The sequence below is a fragment of the Sinohyriopsis cumingii genome, unplaced genomic scaffold (genome assembly GCF_028554795.1).
Source record: "Sinohyriopsis cumingii isolate HCF-2022 unplaced genomic scaffold, ASM2855479v2 utg000441l, whole genome shotgun sequence".
Taxonomy (NCBI): domain Eukaryota; kingdom Metazoa; phylum Mollusca; class Bivalvia; order Unionida; family Unionidae; genus Sinohyriopsis; species Sinohyriopsis cumingii.
Window position 1 is genome coordinate 624,760 of NW_028315899.1, and position 24,823 is coordinate 649,582.

General features: G+C 36.3%; 1 protein-coding gene across 1 annotated transcript in view; it reads right to left on the reverse strand.

Moving 5' to 3' along the window:
• LOC149774041 (glutathione hydrolase 1 proenzyme-like) overlaps nucleotides 1–11,486 on the reverse strand; it is a 67,566-nt gene extending 56,080 nt beyond the window's left edge. The window contains exon 1 of the mRNA XM_089945859.1: nucleotides 11,435–11,486. Within this exon, the coding sequence (XP_089801985.1) occupies nucleotides 11,435–11,448 (14 nt within the window). The 5' untranslated portion in view covers nucleotides 11,449–11,486. The remainder of the gene's footprint in view (nucleotides 1–11,434) is intronic.
• Nucleotides 11,487–24,823: the final 13,337 nt, after the last annotated feature.

Consider the following 24,823-nt stretch of genomic DNA (forward strand, 5'->3'; position numbering starts at 1 on the left):
TACCCTTGAAAGAACCCACTTCAAAATGTCATGGGGATATAATGGATAATTGGAAAATTATAAAACTGGAATAAAATAAATTTAAAAATATTACAGTAAAACTAAAAAAATACAGAAACAATGGGAAAATGAGAAATATTGTGAAATAAAGCGGAAACATGGTCCTAAAACAGAACAAGAGGAAAAACTTCTCAAACAAGGAAACAAATTAGAACAAAATACCACTCACGGTATCCAAATAAGGGCGGGAAAATTTGGGGAAGTGTACAAATAAAGGTAAAGGACCTTCCAAAAGGATAGAATTAATAAAAGGTAGGGAAAAGCAAATAAAGCGTATAAATAAAAAATGCAACATACATAGCTAAAATATTTATTTTAAAAGGCATTAAAGAGTATTATGCAGAAATTAATAAGACCCAAACTATAGATATAGACATTATAAACAACTATATAGGGAAAACTAATTACCGAAAAATACCAGAACAAGATAAAGAACACTGTGACAAGTTTATTACTGAAAATGAAATTCGTAAAGCAATTAACATACTGGATAAAGTGAAATCGCCAGGGTCAGATGAGATTACATCTGACGTTTATATTAAATTTCAAAACAAAATAACTGACGTACTAGATTTGCTATATAATAATATACTTTCTAAGGGGGAACATGCCAAAAAACTTGGAGGGAAGTGATAATTGCATTAATATATATATATATATATATATATATATATATATATATATATATATATATATATATATATATATATATATATATATATATATGAGTTTAAAACTGGAGACTTATTACACTACTAAATACTGACAACAAAATACAAAGCATAATTATCACCAACAGAATAAAATCCTGCCTAGATACAATATGATTAATGTAAACCAAAGCTCGGGGGAGGGGGAGGGATGGATAGAACTATTTTAAATAACCCACTATAGATTGGATCAATAATTGACTTTTTGACTAGTAGGGGGAGAAAGGAGTCACGTTTCTATTGGATCAAGAGAAAGCTTTTGATCGAACAGAGCATGACTTCGTCTTTAAAGCATGTACAAAAACATATCATCTAAAATAGCAATAAATGGTGCTGTAACAGAGGGATTTATGATACAGAGATCAGGAAGACAGTGTTGCCCCTGTCAACGATACAATATATTATGGCAATAGAATCTTTAAATATTAACATTAATAAAAACATTAATATTCTTGGAATTAAAATACCTAATTTGAAAGGGGAATTAAAAACTATGCTACATGCAGACGACTGCACAAACTTCAGAGAGAATTCTTTTTTCTTTTAAGCATTTACAATATGAATTCACACAATTTGGAAAACCATCTGGGTCAGCAATTAATCATAAGACAGAAATATTACTGATAGGCAACTGGAGAGGTAATCAACCTGGTTCCCCTCCTAATAATTAAAAAGCACGTAAGAGCATCAGGAATATTAGATGGGAGAAACTCAACTCATCTCAACTACCGTGAAATATTAACCAAGATAGAAGAGCAGGTTGAAATTTGATCACACACAACACTCAATATTATGGAGCGTATTCAGGTTGCTAAAACCTACATGTATAGTCAACTCAACCATATTATGAAAACAGTGAACCTAACTAAAGCAATGCTAAAGGTCGTAGAGGGGAAGATAGACTTTATCTGGAAAAATAAAATGCATTATTTAAATGAATATATATATATATATATATATATATATATATATATATATATATATATATATATATATATATATATATATATACCAAAAGAGACGGGGTGATTAAACGTACGAAACATGATTAAACGTACCAGTCATAAGTATTAAACAAACGAAATATTTTAAATAAAATAAAACACATAAATAGCTCACATATATTCCTCTGTCCTCTGTGAAGTTATAAATATCTATTTTTATGGCTATGTGTGCCGATTTAACGATTCTATTTTTAACAATATTATACTTACAAAGTTATTGGAACCACCGAGATGTGGTAAAAGAATGAGATTTAATATATACGTACAGAGACAATAGTGAAATTTTGATTGGAGATTAAAAATATATATAAAATACTAAACGATAAAATATTCAAAGAGAAACACGAGAGAGAGAGAGAGAGAGAGAGAGAGAGAGCGCTACGGCAACCAAATTTAAACGTTTAGTTTATGGAATAAATGAGCAGGTATATGATCGACCTCCATACAAAGTAGGATGTTCCTGTATCTGCATGCCAATTGGGTGACTGGAGAGGTGGCCTTTAAGACGCACCTAATAAGAACTATACCACCCTGCAGACTGTGTAACAACCATACAGATTTTCTCAAAATCATATTATTTTAAGATGTATCCAAACTTATACAGACATGTATAGAATCACGAATAAGATTAGAGATAAATACGGGGGAGTGGAATCTAAACAATTACTATATACAAATGACATCATAGATCAGAACATATACTCTGAACTAACTCACTTTATTATTGAAATTATGAAAAACCTTTAGAAATGAAACGTAGACCTTAAAATTAATTTCATTTCTTTTAGTAAAAAAAGATATATAAACAGAAACAAACAAAACGCGATAGTTATGAACTCTCCTATAGAATTTATCCTAAAGGAGCTTCTCAACATAGTTTTTGTAACTATAATTTTGGAACTATATTCTTTCATCCAGATTATATACACAACTATAACTATTATATACTTTTACATATACTTTTAAAACATATTCAAAATACAAGAAAACAATAAATTCATTTTATATGATATACAAACAGAAACATATACGATGCGAGAGGTTTATCCTAAACAAGCTTCTTTGCATCGCTTATGCAACTGTAATTTTGATATTCTCTGTCAACGTAAATACTGAATTTAATACTAAAAAATAACATACTAACACAAACACTGAATATCTCGTAGAAACTAATACAAGCAATAACTTCGATAGGTACAAAAAGAACAACAACAGGGATTGGCCTTACTGAGCATATGACGGAACGATGCATAAGCTACGTTCTTCACGCGAGGTAGCACGGATCGTATCGGATCTCCCCAAGGTCAAATTACGAAAACATAAAAACGGGGGCACATATACAATCTACTAAAACTACGAGGTATAAAATGCACAACATACACGCACTCAGCAATACAAATATTTTCTTTTTTCTTTCTTCTCTTGATTATTTAATTCTCAAACTTGTACTTTCCTCTTCTATTCTACACACATCACTTTTAAATTAGATAAGGACTCCAAGCATGGGAATGAAGGTATTGGTCTCTGTCAAGAAAGCGTGTGAACAAAAGAATTGAGTCACATGCCACCGCCACATGCTAATACCGGGCCTCCCTAGCTGGAATTTATTTTCTTACATAGGAATTATCATAACTAAAGACAACCCTAAATGTGATTATAGAGCCAGTTCGTAACATAAAAATAAAAACATAAAAAATAAAAATGAAAAAAAAAATATTTAAAGAAAAGGAAAAAAGGATAGCGTACAGTTCATATAGCATACGCATATAGCATCCACTGGACAACACAGATCCTTGGCAAGGATCACTAAGGTAATTAGAGCTCCGAAACCAACCATGGTTGAAGAGCTATATAAACACTAGTGATGGACGGTGTACAAAACCCTAATCCAAATTACTAAATCTGTCAAAATTATATTTGAATACACATGATCTACATATACTCTGGGGCAACAAAACACACAAAATCATTCAAGTTTCAGCACTAGAGGGTCCTCTCTATTATGGAGTCTGAGAGTGACCACATAAATAAGTTTAAGGACTTGCACATCTACAGATATAGAGGTATGTGAATTATTAATTTCTTGTGTATAAGTTATAACTATTGTACTACCACGTTTATATTAGTACCGTAGGATTCTTCTCGGTCACTGTTAGGTTTACTTCTGAACGTGTTTGTTGGTTTGTAAATTTGTGCCGATAATGTAAACTGTATAACTTACCGTATGTAACGTCATTACATTTTATCGTATATGCCCGTGTCATGAATAGTACCCCGTGTTAGATGTATTTTCAGTTGATCCGAGTGACCAGAGTGGTCAGCTGTAGAGCTGACCAGAGCGATCAGTTATGGGAGTGATCGGAGTCGACCTTAGAAGTTGACAATAGCAGCTGTGAAGTTGAACCATAGCAGCCGTAGAGCTGAGTAAACAGTGTTGCTGGTCGAGTAGCAGGTGATCGGGGTCGCTGACCAAGATTGGAGGGCGTTGACCAAGCTGGAATACTGTAACTGGTAGCCGAGTGTGCTGGTGGCAGAGTGTAACTCCATAGCTGTAATCATTTAGCCGTGGGCTAATATTTGAGGTTTGTAAAACCCAGTATGTTTTTTGGGACTGTAAAGATAATGTATACATGTCCCTTTTTGTTTACACAATTGTACTATTTGAGTGAATACATTTTACTATATGAGTAAAATACTATACTTTACTATTTGAGTAAAACACATCATTCCTTCGTTGTGAAATCATTGTGAACTATTCACCCCTTATACTTGTACTGTGTAAAGCCATGTATTCGTATTTTCATTATTAAGTCTGTGCCTTTAATGTTAATTGATCCAATATTTGGATCAGATACACGCACATATTAATCATAATTAATTGCTCATTCAAATCGTTCGTTATTAAACATTGTATTTGTATCACCATCAAAAGTGTTCTGTTTCAAATCCGAAATCCCACCCAGTTATCTTGTTACACATATGGAACTGGGACATTTTCATACACGCAACCATTATTAAATGGTACGTTCAAAACGTGTTCATTTTCATTCACACAACAAAGATACAGTGCTTACAAAATGTGGGACATTTTATTATACACAACTATGATATGGTATTTACAAACAGGGACATTTTGGTATGAATATAAAAATGCTGGTTTCCTGTTAAAATGAGACACTTTAACGACATATTCTTGATATGTTTCATCTTGAAGAAACAATTATAATATTTTGTGTATTATTGAAGTGTATTCCATTAAAAAGATAAATTTTAACACATACAACTAAAAATACTTTTTGTTTTTGTTGTTGACATTTTAACTTCAAAAATGTATACATGTCACTACAATAATTTTTACATAACACATATCATGAAGATCTGTGGTAATTTTCTTTTAACAGAATCATGTTTTCTGTATTTTTGCACACTTCTGAAGAGCGTGCTTATTTAAAATCGGGTTAATTCAATTTTATCAATGCACAAATTAAACATGATACAAAACATTAACATAAATTTTCATTTAGTTTATTAATTCGGAAAGTAACTATGTATATGAGTTGTTATTTGTGCATTTTATTAATTAATTTCGCAGTTATTGAAATGTAAAGTGTATATGTATGAATGTCACCGATTGGATTGAATGATTCCATTCATGTGTATTTATGTGTACTGTAACTGATGGCAAGGTCCAATACATTAATGATTGGAAAACAAATTTAGAAAGATAGTAAAAGGCATGAAAATAACCGATTTTTTTCTCCAGAAGGAGTTCACATAAAAATATCGGAATTTCGATGATAGAAGTATTGTCCCCGTTTCCCGTTAAGAGCGGTTAACAATAAATGGGTGTGTGTGTGTGTGTGTGTGTGAACGAAAACGTTTTCAATCGGGTATCCTTGTGTACACAAGGCTGTGCGCTGAATATATACTATGTTGCTCTTGTGTACACAAATCCATAATACCATTTTTGTATGGTACTTGTATTCCAGCTGCATTTGGTATATTTGCACGTACATATGTAAATAAGTGAAGACATCCACCAATTATACTGACCAAGATGCAAAGCATATCCTACGCTAGAAAGGTGATCAACATTACTAAGCACGTTTACACACTTGTAACTAACCTAGTTTAACATCAAAAACACATAAAAATACATGTTCTAACCCATACACAGCTGTCACCCACTACAAGCGCTGTACTTACGGTATTTATAGTATGTATATGTTTTAAAAAGGATTGCATGGGTTGTTTGTGATCAGAATTAAAACCCGTATTTCAGATTGAATTATCCCGTGTGAATCAGAAGGAATCAACTAGAAGAGAAACAAAATGTCTGGGAAAAGCGTTTTTAAAATTTTACTCTTGTGAATTCCCTTCTGTTGCAGGTAAACATCTAAGAAAGGAAAATGCAAGCTTACATATTAATCGGAAATGTCGAATTTCGAATTAAAGTATTGAATGCAAATGAGACGGCTTGTCCTAGCATAATGAAGCGTTATGGGACTAAAGAAATTGAAACCTTGTTTTGTAATGTAATAAACAATTTTTAAAAAATAAATTGCCTTCAAATCAATTAAAAATTATGTTCAAAGAAGAGTTTGAATGTCTGCATTAAAATTAATATTGAATAGAACGAATTGGATTTTTATTTTTCAGCGTTATAATAAATATTAACGTCATAAATTTGCCTTGGCAGGTACACGCCTCAAAAGAGTTATTCAATCACGATTATGTAATGGCACAACAATTCGGAAAAAAACCCACACCGCATGTGAGCAAGACGCAGGAAGCGGAATAGAATACTTAGCTCTTTCTCTGTCTCGATCAGGATTCTCCTCAAGGATAAAGACACTTTTGCATAGCGTACAATTTGTAAAGAGCTGTAATTTTCTTAAAAATTAGAAGGACAATAGACATGGTATCTAAGAAAATATATAGAATGAAAATCTTAAAATTGACATCAGTACAAAACTCTACCTAGACTAACAGTACCCACCCCGCGCATTGAGGGTTAGGGGATGCATATCGTAAGTATGACAATACATACATACATACATACATACATACACATACACATAAATACACACACATACACACACATGCACATACACATAAATACACACACAGACAGACAGACATACATTAATATTATTGATTACTCTCACGTGTGCGTGTTCATTGTAACGCGTTTCACAGAGAGAGAGCGATTCTTAAACACTACAGTGATTACATGCCCATGATAAAAAATGAATTGAAATAAACTGATGGAATAAAATACTGTAAAACTATTGTTACCACAGAAAGCATTTATGGATCGATTATCATTAAATAATTAGCGTAAGCCAAATTACGTACATCTCAATACCATTTCTTTTCTGCAAGGAAATAAAACAGCCAACATCACGACCATAATTATTCCCATATGATGAATTAAAAATTATCCCAACATAAACACTACTCTTTTAAAAATATTATTGAAAGCACTTTGAAAAGACAACAGCGCAGTGGAATAGATCAAGAAATAAATATGTGCATCCCCACCCCCACCCCTACCTTTTCCCACGCCAGAGAGAAAGGCCAGAAATAGGAGACACTGCTGTAAGTCAATTACAGGAATGCAAACCTAAAACATGTGACTTAGCAATTCGTAATGCTGACCACTATGCAATTTTGACATCAACGACATTAACATGGCGCAAATACTACTTACATGGGAATTCATTACTTTGATTTAGTTGTTTGCAATAGCAACAGCGTGACAAATAAGAGCAAATATAACATGTCTGTGCGATTGTCGACTGCTGCGTTATATGACTTTAACTTACCATCACATGTATCAACCCACTCGACTCTGACCTACTTATCAGGAAAACTACTGACAGTACTTCAGTCATTTTCTAGTGAGTATGAATATTACTCTCAACATGAACTTTGACTCATGGTCAGTCATATATCATTCCTGTTAGAGAACACTAACATAAAACTGCTTGTCGTTTTATTTATTGGTGGACGTACAAGTAGTATAATGGATCCATGCAGGCTCTCCAAAGTTTATGTTAATGTTTGGTTCTGTATCGTGTCAATGGGATTGTAATACATGTAATAAATAGTTTAGGCGTGTATCGGGGCAATGCGAATTTAACATTACATTTGGATCGATAGAGGATCGATGCGAATTTATCATTACATTTGGATCGGTAGAGGATTGATGCGAATTTAACATTACATTTGGATAGGCAGAGGATCGATGCGAATTTAACATTACATTTGGATAGGTAGAAGATCGATGCAAATTTAACATTACATTTGGATCGGTAGAGGATCGATGCGAATTTAACATTACATTTGGATAGGTAGAAGATCGATGCGAATTTAACATTACATTTGGATCGGTAGAGGATCGATACGAATTTAACAGTACATTTGGATCGGTGGAGGATCGATGCGAATTTGCATTACATCTGGATTGGTAGAGGATCGATGCAAATTTGCATTACATTTGGGCCACCATTGGACTCAATGCAGATCTGAACATGATGGTACTATAAAATACTTTTTCTAACGTTTGGAATAATGCAGACGAAAATGTTCGAATAATTATTATAATTTTTATTTAAAAAAACAGGAATAAACCGCAAACTAATTTTATGTAAACTAGGACAAAGCTTGAAAAAGGAGAACAATATTTCTTCTAAAAGTCTATTCTTTAGATTTTTGGTACTGTATTGATAGAGCGGTGTTTATTTAACCGTTCGTTTAAAAACAAAACCAGCCACCTAGTGTGATTATATTTATTTCTAAAATTCTTCTTCTTCTTCTTCTCTCTCTCTCTCTCTCTCTCTCTCTCCCTCTCACACACACACACACACACGCTAGCAATATGAATAACCAAATTAACAGTGTTGCAATTACATTCATGGAATAAATTTTAACCTTTCTATCGATCTTTGAAAAGTCTCTTTATACACCCAAAGTATACAAGCATACCACATAACTTCAATTGTTTTTACCAGTTCTCCAGGTATGTGTTTGTCTGTCGTCAGATTTTTGGTCTGTGTCTTCATCATGCTCCATTTACATAAAGGACTATAATGCCGTATAATGTTCCAATCTGATATACGTCCCATGGTTAAACTCCCATGATACGGGCCCATACATGATGGTACATTTTAATAGACAAGGCCGAGGAATGGATTCGTGGGCCTTAGGAACAATTCTCTAGCAGGCCCCTATGAATTAAAAAAAAAATCTTCTCTTCGACGGTGGGCTCCCTAACCGTTTTGGGCCAACGGAAGTTAGTCCAAGTTGTCTTACCCTGTTCTCGGCCCTGTAGATAGACTCCACACGGTCCTGAATGCAATGTTAAATTTCCATACCTATCCAATCGTTAATATTATAATTCCCATATTCACCATACTGACCACTTATGCTACTCATTGTATGGTATTATTGTTTCAGAAAATATTACGGTGCTGTTTAAAGTTTTCACCTATACTTCGTAATTTCCCAGACATACAATCAATTTTGAAGCAATAGTCACATAGGTGCTACTAATAAGACTTAACAGAATCTAAGGTTACCATTATTTCCATTCTCGGCAATTCTCTTACTAAACATTAATCATCTAACAATTTTTAACTCTTTTGATTTTAATGTTCCTATCAGTATCGACAAATACAACAATGACAGAAAGACGAATGCGTGCATAGTGCACATTATTTCTGTTTGAAGCTAGCGAGAATATTTAATATTTGAATTCATTTACTGTTACTTGTGTCAACATTTCGTGAATTACACCTAAATCAATTACTAACTATATAACAGTTATCGTGTAACCTTACTGAGAATGTGTAATGGCCGACAAAATTCAGACCTGGGGAAATGTTCTTTAAATAACATTATATTTAATGACACGGAAACATATCTACAACGGACATTATAGAACCACAAATCTCTAAGAAAGAAAGAAAGAAAGAAAGACAGCCAAACAGATAGACAAATAGACAGACAGACCGATAGACAGATATATAGATATATCAATCAACACAATTATGAGGCTCTGACCTAAACTCACTACGAAGCTAAACCAAGTCATCATGAAATCTCATCAACACTGCGCTCTGTCACGTTTGCTCCTAGATATTGGTCACTTACTGGACTGAAGAATATTTCCTCAACACCGACTTCCCATAATCACTAATAACTAAAATCTAATATATTGATAAAATGGAGACGTAAATACAAATTACACATAGTCTAAATTTATTATACTATTTACCCATCACTAATATCAATATTAACGTTGCCCATAGTCTGTTAACGAGTCACCTCATTTAAAATAAGCAATACTAATTCAACTTGGCAATATTAAGCTAAAATACGAGCAAACTAAAAAAAATTCAAAATGTTAAACTTCACATGTCAAAATATGTACATTGATGTAAGATTTAGATTACAGCATTTATTTAGTTGTTACATTTGTTCTGATTTTCCATGGGGTTGCTTTTAATTATTACGTCATGCCAGAAACATAATAGCGTCGGGAGTGCACGCTATTCCTCGTCATTATTTCCATCTGTCTATTTGAACAGTTATTTAAATACGTGCACATTATTGAAAATGATGCATGCTACTATTTATTGTTACCGCATACATCCGCTTGCAAGATGAGTCCAATTGCAAACTGCACAGACCCAGATCTGCCGTCGCATGATAAGCCTGCAGATCTGGGTTTGTGAAGTTTGCTAGGACTAATCAGTAGAATAAAGAAGACAGACTCTGATGTGCAGGCGCATTATGCTACGGCGGATAAGCACCTATCTTGTTTGCAATTTGACAACTTATTAACGAGTATACGGCAAGAGTAAGCTCTTTTTGAATATCAATGAGTCTCGTTTTTCACACATTCGCAAGTTGCTTATTTCGTCCGCACATTCCTATATATCCAAAGTAAAATATCTCACAGAGATTTTGTTCTAACATTTTATAGCTACGAATAATACTTTAAATGCAGTGTAAATATTTCTACTTAAAATAAAATCATCAAGTTTCCTTATTCATTGTTTCGTTGGTTATACAGCTACTGTTACGGCGTTTTATGCATTTACGTTTGTTTTTAACCGCTCCGGTGGCCTAGTGGTTAGAGCGTCCGCCTCGGATGCGGGAGGTCGTGGGTTCGATCCCCGGCCGAGTCATACCAGAGACTTTAAAAATGGTACTAACAGCTGCCTCGCTTGGCGTTCAGCATTAAGAGGTTAGTGTTAGGACTGGTCGGCCTGGTGTCAGGATAATGTGACTGGGTGGGACATCGTGCTACATGTCTGCGGCATGATGCCCCAGTGCTAGACATCACTATAAACTGCCACATTGCAGACATCGTAGCGATATGACTGAAAAATTGTTAAAGCTACGTTAAAAATCAAAATCACACAAATCACACGTTTGTTTTTAGTAATCTATCATTTTATTTCTATCCCGCGATATATGACATACCTTGATGAAATGTTACTGCTACAACAGAATTACGAACGGACAGCACGTGCACAGTGAAGAAGATAGAGGATATCTTTTATATACAAAAGTAAGTAGATGCGTTTACAATGCTCACTGGCTTACAAAGATCAAAACATGACTAGTTTTACAGTCGAAGCCACCTACCTGTTGCTTGCCATATTCTCGACTAAATGTGCGTACTAGGTACAGGGAGATCATACTACTCAATCAAATGTCCTAGTTCTTATACTGAGAATACTATCACCCCTTTAGTGCTGAATGATTCCATCGTAAATAGGTATGTAGCTCTGGTTTAAATGAGAGGGTAGTTTCATGACTTGCAGCAAAGTTTAGTTGTTAATTTGAAAACATTACTGCTCTTATATTAACTCGTCCCTCCCTCGTTTGAGCAGAATGACCGGAAAAATTGGAATAAATGATGTGAATTTAAAAGATTTGCAATTAATGACACATGGCAGGTTGTGTGATAAAAAGGTAGTTAAGCAAGAGGCAATCATAAATACAAAATATGTATGTTACACACGACCAGGATCTACATATGAATGACTATGGTAATTTTTTTAAGGGGCCCCGAGTGGCCGAGTGATCTAAAGCGCTCAGTGTTACAAATCACTGTCATCTCGCCTCTGTCTGCATGGGTTCTGGTCTCGGGTTCGGCCAATGTGATTATGCGAGAAAGCTTGCCAGTAGCTTATCGTGGGTCGTTGGTTCTTTCTGGGGTATTCTCGGGTTTTTCCTGCACCATTAGTAATGACAGCCATGTATAGCCTATCGTGTGCTGAAAAATGTCGTTAAACCCTACAGCAACAACAACAACAATTTCTTTTAGATAAGTGCACTTGTCTCTCATAAGCCCTACTTGAATGATTTCGTATGCTTGATTTTATTTGATACATAACTCCTGTACCATGGTTCTCAAAGTGACATTCCAAACTGGAACAGCTCTGAATACCTTCGTCATCAGGGTAACAATGATACTAATACATCCAACAGATAGAAGGTACTCGGTCACTTCAACATCATTGCGACCATCAATGAACGAACTCAAATTTTGAATAAAAAAGCAAACACAAGAAAGAGATGCAAATATGCAAACCATTTAGTTACACGTGGTAGGTTAGAGAGAAGCCAGGGCTGGGCTGAAGCTGTCAAGCTTACAGACTCAGACAGCAGCTTCAGTGATGCTTAAATTAGAGCTGGATACCACGAAAAATTTTGTGCCGCTGTATGCCGCGGTATTCCTGAACATACCGCGATACGTACCACGGTATACCGCAATTATGGTAGGGACCAACAATTCTATTTTTCAGGAACAGCGGCCTCAGATTTTATTTTAATTACTGTATATACTCTCATACAAGACAATTCCAACTGCAAACTGCGCCGGCAAATCTGGATCTGTGCAGTTTGTTATGAGTAATAATTTAAACAAAAATAACACAGCCACTGATATGCAGGCGCATTATGTTACGGCATATCAGGTTCTCTGCTGTTTGTAGTTTGATTCGACTTAAAAGAGAGTTAGTACAGCTCTCCTGCAGTTGAAAGAAAATATCTTACTCTGATTTATAGCAAACTAACACCATCTTATATCAGTTACATTATTTCAACAAAATATACTGATCTTGAAAGAATAGAGAAGAAGATACATCAGCTCGAATAAAAACAACAGTGCCCCATCCCAAAAATTAAATGGTCATTACTTTATTGTATACGAGTTTGGTGATTCAAGGTTTATAAATAAAACTGTATTTGTTATAATCGAAATTAATTTGTGAGAAATACAACTATTTTGTAAAACCCTTATAACTTTTGAAAAAATTTCATGTAAAATTAAATAGTACTCAAAATATTAAATTCGTAACAATCTCACTCGGGAATTTCTGTACGTTCTCTACTAACGGAAATTACGAAGTACCGGTGTAGTGAAAAAGTACAGCCGAAAGTACCACCAGAAAAGAATACTGTGCATCTCTAGTTTAATTAAATTATGCAGGATTTGAAGACTATTAGACAAAATCAACATGCATGCCCAAATGTCCGGTATTCTCAACAATCTTTCAAGATTGTGAGTTAGACGAATATAATCCGTTTTCTGAGGCTCATGTAACCAGATGTGTGTGTGTGTGTGTGATTTAGATTTTGGATGTAGCTTTAACAATGTTCCAGTCATATCACAAGAATGTCTGCAGTGTGGCAGTTTATAGTGATGTCTAGCACTGGGGCATCATGCCGCAGACATATAGTATGTTGTCCCACCCAGTCACATTATCCTGACAACAGGTCAACCAGTCCTAACACTAAGCTCTTAATGCTGAGCGCCGGGCGAGGCAGTTGTTGTACCATTTTATCTTTGGTATGACTCGGGCGATGATCGAACCCGCGAACACCTGCATCCGAGGCGGACGCTCTAACCACTAGGCGGGTGGTAACCATATATAATTTGTTTTAGTTAAGCTTACCTGTTTCTCGATAAGCCAATCGATTATGACAACGATTGGATTTTCAAAAATGTCTTTCTGTCTCTCTTTCTCTCTCTCTGTCTGCCTCTCTTTCCAAGAAATCTTTTATATCCGAATCAAGATCCGGGTTAAATTTTACCACGAATCGGATTAATCGTACCAGGCCCATAGCCAGCATAAACATGAGAGACTTTCTTAAGAAGTATTTCGGAAACGCAGCAGAAATATGTTCTAACATTCCTTAAAGGTTCAAATCCGGTGTTCGCTGAAATACTGGCATCGGTTATTCTTTACCAGACTGAACAATAATTCGCAGATCCAATTACGATAAGAATTTAGACAGTTACCATATGAATTAACCAATCTCATGTGTAAGTCAAACATGTGTCTATAATATAGTAGCCGCTGACCAGTACTACAGATAGAAAAGGTATTAGGCATTGCGTATTCACGGACACAATAATGTCTGCCATATTGCTCATAGGCCCTGCGTAGCATATGCAAATTCCAATATTTATTACTTCATCACTTTTCTACAAATTTTCATGACTTTTTTCAGTGTGTAATTAGCTTTCATACTATTCATAATTGTGTTAATATGAAATAAAACAAATCTGATTGTATGTTGTGTTTGCTCTGGCGATATGGTTAATTTTGCGACCACCTTCGCTTACGGGCGACCGCTCCGGTTGCCTAGTGGTTAGAGCGCCCGCCCCGGATGCGGGAGGTCGTGAGTTCGAACCCGGCCGAGTCATACCAAAGACTTCTACGAATTGTGCTAACAGCTGCTTCAGCAGGCTCACAGCATTAAGAGGTTAGTGTTAGGACTAATCGGTCTGGTGTCAGGATAATGTTGATTGGGTAAGACATCATTCTACAAGTCTGCGGCATGATGCCTCAGTGCTAGACACCACTCTAAACTGCTACACTGCAGACGTTGTTGCGATATGGCTGGAAAATCGTTAAAGTTACGTTAAAAATCTAAGTCAAACACACACGCTTACGGGCAAATGATTGAACTCTTGTACGAGTTACCTCCTTGGCGCAGGTGATCACTACCGAAAACGTGATTTGGAATCGGTTCACAATTAATACTTCCAGTTCAGTACTTAAACTTTAAGTTTTGTGCATTTTTGAAATTCGGCTATTTGAAATTGAGTTGAGCTTGTGTTACAGTGGTGTCAGCTAAAAGCCTGTATCTGTCCTATTCATGGATGAAAGTCCTTAAAACTTTGCAGCAGTATTTAAGAGACATTGATTTGATCACGGATGGAAGTTTTGTCCATGGAGGTGAAATTGTCTAACCGTGTCAGGAATCGGTTCACAATTAATAGTTCCAGTCCAGTACCTACGAATGTAGTTCTAGTCTATTTTTAGAACATTTTTTCCTCTCTAATTTTGGTGGCGATAGAAGAGTTTTATTTATGCAATTTTGGTAGGGATTTAAAGGTATTTGTTTATTCTTGATACTATGAGCTCAGGGTGTTGTTGTATGTGTGTATTTCGGCGACAGTGCACAGTGAGCAATAAGGCCTTGGTGATGATCCGGAAGTGAAATATGTGTTCTGTTTACATGCTGCTATGTTGACAGTTCAGGATCTAAGAAAAGAGCAGGTCAACCTTTGAGCATAACTTCACCGTGAAGTCATCTTTGAAGGTAATTTACATTAACATATCATTTGTATTGATTGTCACACAGTGGAAAAGTCAGTACTGAGAATCAAATGTAGAGAACATATAGTAAAATTAACTGTGTCCTATGTCCTATCAGGGAAGCATTGATTCAACTTTAAATTGCTATACAATTTTTATTATTTATGATAGACACATGAGATTTTCACACCATGTGTATATTGACTGTAGCAATCAGAAAATATAATTCAAATTTTAAAAAATTAATTTTAAAAAAAGAGACAACTGTCATATCAGCATGGTCTACTAAAATTTAATTTTTTTTTTATTTTCCCTTTAAATTCACAGAATGGTATCTGTTGGAGATGACACTCATTATTATTAGCAGCAATGTATTCCTACACCATATAGAAGCTGCAATGGAGGATTTTTTCAAAGCCTGTCAGCAAAAAGTTCATTGAATTCTGTAATAGCACATAATAGTGTTTGTAAAGTATGGACAGGAAATGTAACAGCCAATAGATTATATGGCTTATTGTCATATAAGGATCCTTTGACAAACACATGGAAGAAAAAACATGTTCACAGACTGGCACTGATGGTGAAGTTTAGAAGTCTGACTATACCAAAGGAGCTAGATGCATCCCATTTATGCCATAATAGTTTGTGTGTGAATGTGGATCATCTGGTTCTAGAGCGTCATTGCATTAACAATAATAGACCGTATTGCAAGGTTATGGTCATTGCATTGGCCATGGTGACTATCCAGACTGCATGATAAAGTTGAAATTATAATATGGAATACATTCAGGTATCATGATGTATCCTTTACACCCACCCACATCCATATCAATTTATGCCTGGCATGGAAAGAAGGATGGATGGATGTGTTGAGTAACAAGGAGAAAGGAAAGAGTGTGGTCTTTATTTTAGTAGACCATGCTGGTATGACAGTGCTCTCTTAAATACATTCCTTCCTTCCTTCCTTTCCTTCCTTCCTTCCTTCCTTCCTTCCTTCCATCCTTCCTTCATTTCGTTCATTCATTCATTCATTCATTCATTCATTCATTCATTCAGCTAGTCTAGTAAGTCATGTCTTATCATGTCATGTTATTTTAATTTTGATTTTTTAAATCTTTATTTATTTTGCTTTTTAATTTCTTTATTTGTGTCGTCATATTCAGAGAAAACTGTTTCGACCTCTCCATAGTTCTCATTAGGTGGTAGTAAGTAACACAACTGCACATAACATGCGTTGTTACCTACGGATTTCCCCACTGCAGTTTTCCCTTCTGTACAACGTGTTCTTCATGGTGTATTTGAGCACTTTCATTTTGCACATGGAATTAAGATAACTTTTTCTGTCTGCAGTGTCCATTGGCTCCTGCTAAACCTTTGCATACGAGTGATCGCTCTTGGTATCTAGCAGTCCTTTGCAGTAATCAGACTTCCTATTGCCTTGCTGTGTCCTGTGCCTCAGATGGGCCTGTATCATATTTCCTCGTCTTGCTAGAATACGTTTCTGGTTTGGGGATGCTTTTGATACAACTGATGGTAAGTACAGTCTTTATCCATTGTCTCCAGTGATCTCAGAGTCCTTGTTGAAAGTTTACCTCCCATGTGTGTCACTTTTATTTTCAGTGATGATCCCAGGCTGTTATTGAGTCTGTGTATTGTTGAATGCACTCTTGACTCAAAGTTTCTGGAATAGTTCACATTTTTAGGTAATGAAACACTGATTGATCTGTTCACTGCCTCATATTTCTGTGTGTTTGTGTTCAGTCGCAATCTTTCTACAACATCACAGGAGAGTTTCATTTTCAGAACTTCTAGCAGGATGCTTTTATCATTTTCTGTCATGTTGAGATGAGTCATTTGATGAGGGCCAGGTATGCTGATCGCATCCACCAGCTGTTAGTACTTCCTCCCCCACAGACGTTTGAATAATGCCGGCATTTGGAGCAGTCCCCTGAATAACAGCGCAGAGTGGTATCCAGTACTTGGGGAAGTTGACATTTAATTTTTGTAACATCACCACTATTATCCTCCATCATTTGCTTGAAGATTAAACCGCAACGTGCTTTAATGTCTTGGCTGACAATTTTCTGTTTAAGCCTTTTTCCTTCTCTTGTTCTTATTCCTGGAAACATGTTTTCACTAAATATTGCAGAATTACACTGTTTGAACTGTAAACGACCCAAATGGATGGGATCCGACAGTCTTTCTACTTTCCACATTGGATGCAGAATGGTGTAAGCATTTTGGAAGCCAGCAGCAGCCTGTGCATCTCCATCTGTTGTTGCATGTCTAATGAGAATCTCTTGCAGAACAAACTTGTTTCCCATTTCTCTTGCCATTTCATACTCTGAATGTGGTGCAACTGGTGACAGATTTGATGTGCAGTCAACATTGCCTCCAGGACATTTCACATCAAAACCTTTCCCCTTCAGCCATGTTCCAGTCCAACACAGCTTGTTTTCTATTGTAGTTCCCTCAATGTATTGCTTCTCTGAAACAGTTTCGCAGGCAATTTCAACAGCTTGTGATGAACTTTGACCAGGTTTCTTTTCATGTCCAAAGCTAATGGAATTGCATCTTGCATCAAAAGCAACATTTATTTCCTCAGGAGGCTGAACACCACGCATAACATTAACTTGTCTGACTAGTTTCAGCTTTTCTGTCATGTCCATTTCATTGAGCTTCACAGCTGCTTTGCCTACAAGGTTGGAGGCCCTTTGCATAGATGTTCTGCTAGGTGGCGGAATGTCAGTGGCTGCAAGCAAGTATCTAGACCTGGTGTTGCCCATTGGTGTATGTTGTAGTCCAGCTTGAAACATATTTACAGCAGCAGGATTTGGCCCAGGTTTATTTGTTTTTATCTCATCATACAACTTATACTCTGGTGACTTAAAGCTGCAGTTTTTACACATCATAGTATGCTTCCAAGCAAGTCCCCGTTTTATTTCATTAGCAATTTGGAACTCTGGTCTACCACATATGTTGCCTTGATTGCCATGGCGATGAATGATATCATTCCACATTTCAACATTTTTTTATCATACAGATCATACGTGTCACATCGTGCTCATTCAAATTTGTCTCTTTCAGGTCCAGTGTTGCATTGGATGAAAGTCGTAGAATTTTTGCAGACCCACGTGTGCCATTACAGTCTGGTGCCTGAACTTACTTGAGACCCCCATTTGTCGGCTTTGTCACTGCTACGAGAGAGAACTTCTGCATCAATTCTTCTGGTCACTGGAACAGATGCAGCACTGGAAATTTGTAGAGTATAATCAGTCAGATATGTGACTCCTTTGTTATGTGGAATATATCCAGGTTTAAAAAAAGTTGTCTTCCTCTTCTTTTATCCTTTCATGGTTTCAGTTACAATAACTGGATATAAAATACAGAATTATCCTCTCTCTCTCTCTCACTTATATAGCTAGCAGAAGGCATGCTAGCTTGGTTTCAGAGAACTTCACCAACTCTTCAATACTACTGGAAGCCTGACATCTGAAGACTCCTCCCTTTCATGTGTGGAAATGATGTCATGTACTTGGTTAGACCTAGTCTGCGTATTTAGATGCTACCAGATTTCAGGTGTTACCTTTCATTGACAAGTTCCTGTTTAATTGCTTCACACCTGATAAGGAAAACCATTGATGTTTATGACAAAGGAATGGAGAGGCTTTGCCATATAACAAAATTTGTCAACTTCTGATTTTAAATTTTCAATAAAATTTAAGTTAAATTGAAATTTTCACATCAAAATATGTATCATTTTTTAAAATTGAATTTTCTAAGAAAGTTAAACAGTCAAGTTTAATTTCTAGTAATTTCCAAATTGGCGTTAGAACTAAAAACTAATTACAGTTTATTTGAAGTGTTTATCTTTATTAGAAAAATCACAATTAAACTTTAAGTTTTGTGCATTTTTGAAATTCGGCCATTTGAAATTGAGTTGTGCTTGTGTTACAGTGGTGTCAGCTAAAAGCCTGTATCTGTCCTATTCATGGATGAAAGTCCTTAAAACTTTGCAGCAGTATTTAAGAGACATTGATTTGATCACGAAGGAAGTTTTGTCCATGGAGGTGAAATTGTCTAACCCTGTCAGGAATCGGTTCACAATTAAAACTTCCAGTTCAGTACCCACAAATGTAGTTCTAGTCTATTTTTAGAACATTTTTCCCTCTCTAATTTTGGTGGCGATAGAAGAGTTTTATTTATGCAATTTTGGTAGGGATTTAAAGGTATTTGTTTATTCTTGATACTATGAGCTCAGGGTGTTGTTGTATGTGTGTATTTCGGCGACGGTGCACAGTGAGTAATAAGGCCTTGGTGATGATCCGGAAGTGAAATCTGTGTTCTGTTTACATGCTGTTATGTTGACAGTTCAGCATCTAAAAAAAGAACAGGTCAATCTTTGAGGATAACTTCACCGTGAAGTCATCTGTGAAGGTAATTTAGATTAACATATGATTTGTATTAATTGTCACACAGTGGAAAGGTCAGTACTGAGAAACAAATGTAGAGAACATATAGTAAAATTAATTGTGTCCTATGTCCATTTACGAGATTAAATGATCGGAGATAAGAAATTTTATGAGAGAGAGAGAGAGAGAGAGAGAGAGAGAGAGAGAGAGAGAGAGAGATGAAATGTATATTTTGGACCCTACAAAATCACAATGTGTCAATTTATGCTCAGGGGTCTCGAGTGGCCGAGTGGTCTAAAGCGCTCACCGTTACTTTATCATTTTACATAAAATTATTATGCCCTTTTTTCCACAGTAGATAATATTTTATATGTAATGTCGAAAAGAGCAAATAAGATCACACAACCAAATCACGCTTTCTACCATCAGCAGCAGAGAGGGTGAACAGACCATAGAATTCCGACAAAACAAATAAAACAAACAAATAAATCATCTCGTAGAAAGGTCAAGATTTTACAAATGAACTTTTCCTTGAGATGTTTTATTTTTGCAATGACCGATTGTACTAATAAAACCTCAGTTCGAAATAGTAGCTGAAAAAATAAAGTACTCTACGTGTTTATTTATTTTTTGTTTATTTGTTTGACGACCAACGTTGGTAGGTACCCTCTCTGCTGCTCCTCTTCTGCTGATATTAATTAAATTATTATGTTATAATAAAATGGTACATCCAGAATCTCATACTGCAAGAACAGCACGAGAACGATTAGAAACAATTAAAAAATTTCTTCCTGTCAGAGACTCATTTAGAAAAAATCTGCAAGCGCAGCAAGAATCAAAAGTTGAGTTTGAAGAAGACACTAAAAAACTATTTAAACCCGTCACTGCAGCTACTGAACAAGTTACAACTGTCATCAAAGAAGATCTTCTTCCGGTATCAAAACAAACTGTGGTACAGGCTGAAAAAATAGCAAGAAGAACCAAACAAACAAAGAAGATTTTACGAGACCTTCCAACTGACATAGCTGCAGCTCAACCTCCACCTGTTGATGAGGAAATACTTGAAGGCATTGAAGAACTTCGTACTGAAGTCGCCGATGTGAGAAAAAAACTTGCATCTAAATCCAAACCAGCAGGAGAAAACGTAGAATTAATTGCAAAATTTAGCGAAGGAGTTGTTGAGGAAATTAGAAAAATTGAAAGAGAGAGATTACCTGAGATGATATTAGATAATATATCTAATAAATCTAGTATTTTAAAACCCCGTTATGAAAAAACAAATGATGATAATTTCATTAAATGGATATATCGCGTATATTACAACAAAAAACAAGCTAGAGGTCTAGAATACGAAAGACTTAAAGAAGAAGTAAAAAGACTTTATAGAGAGAGACGGGAACAACTAGAACAAGGAGAGTCCTCCCAGTATCAGCTTCCTCCACCTCTGCAACAAATAGAACAACAACAATCTTCTTCGCCACAGCAAAGGTTGATGTCGGAAATTAAAAAGGCTAAAGAGTCACTTAAATCGCCCTCCTCGAAGAAAATTCCTGCACCGAAAATGACATTTACACCGACAGGTTCACCACATGGATTTCGAGAAGGTTCACCCCCGGACACCACTGAAGTACCTACTCCGGTAATGCAACCACCACCTCAAGATGAACCTAAAACAGGATCTGGTTTATGTCCTGATAATATCATCAATGACGTATCACGGTTAGAAGTTCTCATAGGAGGAAAACGAGCTGGAAATAATTCACCAGAAATAACCAATGAAGCAGCTGATATTTGTCGGCGACTATTTCAAGGTGGCATCATGGATATTGGCGTTTACCGAGAACTTATTGATGAGCTCGTTGATGACTAGTTGTTAGATAAATGGTAAATAAAATAAGATGATTGTGCATGATAATCATCGTAAACCCACACAGGTTAGAGCGGTAAACTCACGATTACCAATCTATAGTGTTATTTACGGAAATGGACTTGGTGATGTCATTCGGGGATTATTCACGAGGATAGCTCCAAAAGTAGCACCCGTCGCAAAACAATTATCGATGAAGGCTATTGATATTGTTCGTGATAAAGCTCCTGGTGCAATTGTCAATGTTGCTGGTAAGGCGTTCTCGGCGATCAAGGAAAGACTAGCACGATTATTGCGACGAAAACAACAATCACCGGTGAAACTGGCAAGTACTGAGGTGATGCCCGCAGACGTAAGTAAAATAATAAATCAGGCTGCAAATCAAAAACTAGCGGCGATATCTGAAGAAGCAGAAAAAAATATAACAGCAAATTTAATAGCAGGAAGCGGTCTTCGTCGACGATGATCATCATTTGGAAAAATGATAATTATAATAAAAATGTTCAGGCGCGAATCAGACCCAGCATTTGATATGGAGGCACCTGTCCTTAAGTACGAGTCGGTACGTGATTATCAATTTTATTCTTATGACGCAAGACTACCAAATCAGCGGGGGAGAATCGAATTACAGGTTCATGATACAAGTAGATATTTCTTGCCCGCCGAGGCGTTTATTGAAGTAGAAGGTAGACTTGTAACGAATGTTGTAGCTAATACGCCATATGCTGCTAATTTGCGTGTTGGTTTTGTCAACAACGGGATCATGGCATTATTTAGTGGCGCCACATATATGATTGATGGAAAAAATATTGAATCAGTTCAGAATGATGTCGACGTTGCTACAACAATAATTGGTCTGGCGAGATATTCTGACGACTTTACAAGATCAGCTGGTCCAACAATGATGTTTGCTAAGGATATTACTGACAACGCTGATCATGTTCAGTATACCAAAATACGGACACCAGTAGGTACTGCATCTGATCCACAGCCAGATGACTTTGAACACGCAGCCAGACCAGCTGCTGCTTTTGATATTATAGGAACCGTTAATGCGACTTACAACCTAGGATTTGCAACACGCCGGGCGGCGCTGTCGGGAGATGATAGAAATTTTTCGTGTGCAATTCCATTATCTCACATCTTTGGATTTTGCAGAAATGTTAGAAAAGTCATCTTTGGAGCTAAACACACAATTGTGCTCGTAAGAAAAGGTGATGATAATGATGCAATCTGGCGAGGTGCTGGTGTTGCCGAGGGTAAAGTAAATATATCAAAACTTTCACTATGGATGCCAGTAATGACTCCATCTATTACTGAGGAACAAAAATTACTATCTTTTATGGATCAAGGCGGTAAATCATTGCTATCATGGTTAACAGTAACCACAGATGCTGTTCAAAGCAATATTAATGGTTTATTTACATGGCATATAGCATCACAACAGGGTGTTTCTGCACCACGACATATTTTTATTGCACTACAAGATAATGCTCGGACGAATAATCAACAACGTTCACATATGATATTTGATAACCTTGGAGTTAATGAAGTTTCCTTACGGATAAATGGACATCAAGAACCAGCCGAGGATATACAACTAAATTTTGTTCAAAATCATGTAGCGCGCGCATATCATCGTTTAATGTCATTCATGGGACGTGATCAAAATATAGATACCGGGTTGCAAATATCACAACTAGATTTTACAGGTCTATATCCGATTTATTATTTTTCACTAGAACATCTTGATTTATCCAAACAATCTGTTGTTGATATACACTTTCGAGCTCATGTTACTAACCCTCCTCCTGATATACCCGGTCCACCAATTGTTCCCGGCTTCTACAGAGCGATCGCGGTCATACTTAGCGACAAGGCCATGTTACTTGAAGGTGGCAGTGGTCGAATGAGGGTCGTTGATGCACCGGTGGAAAATCTTTAATCGTGTTATTTAGAAAAATATATTTTATATAAAAATGTCGTATAGTCATGTTAATGTTACTCTGACCCCGGGTCAGGTAAAAAAGCTTCAATCAAAAACCGCCAACAAATGCGGAACTAAAATATCACTAAAACGAGATCATATTAGTGGTGGTCCAAACAAATTATCGTTGACAAATAATCAGATTAAACATTTCAATAAAGCCCTAGAATCAAAAACTGGAGTTCAATTCCATCTCTCCCCGAGCGCCATCAAAGACATGGTTAAAACGGGTGGTATATTTCCACTTCTTGCGGCCATTCCGGCATTAATAGCTGCGGCTGCTCCAGCCGTAGCAAAAGCAGCCGCGTTAGGTGCTGTTGGAACAGCCGCTGGAATGGCACTAAAGAAAGCAACAGGGCGGGGATACAAAAAAAGGGACGCGGTCTAAGATTGCCGGGATCTCGTTGGGGAAGAGGCCTAAGGCTTCCAGGGTCATTTCGTTAGACGTTCCAGCATCAAATTTTGATTTACTTAATGCCGCTAAAAAATTAAAAATATCTGCCTTTAGAGGTGTTTTTATGCGAGATCAATTACCGAAACAACCAAACAAACTAGAAACAGGTATTATTAATCTTGACAAACGTTCCGGACCTGGTACTCATTGGGTATCATACGCGGTTGATCCGCGTGGAATTGTTTATTTTGATTCGTACGGGTTAGCTCCACCTGTTGAATTTATCAAGTATGTCGCACCACTCCACGCAACAACCAGAGGTTATAAAGTTTGGTATTCAACGCTACCCACACAAACAATGACAGATCCGCCAATATGCGGCCGTGAAGTAATTAATGTACTCGACGCTATATCAAAATCATCCAGGCCGCCACATAAAGTCGTGCACGATTATACAAGCAACCGATTTGTTGCGCGTAAAGCATTTTAAACAACGGATCTTATTATAATGGTTGACATTTACGGAAGATCTTCTACTAGTAAGAAAATAAAATCCGACGTTGATCTGTCAAAGTATGCGACTAAAGATGACCTTGCTGATATTATGAACCTTGCTGGAGTTGACCCAGATGAAGTTGTTATTTTTCAAGATCGATATGGTAAACTAAAAACCAGCAATATCAAATGGAATGATATAGTCCGGCGAGTACTCGGTGCAGTTACGGATAATATTCCCGTGTTTACTGACGGTGGTAGAA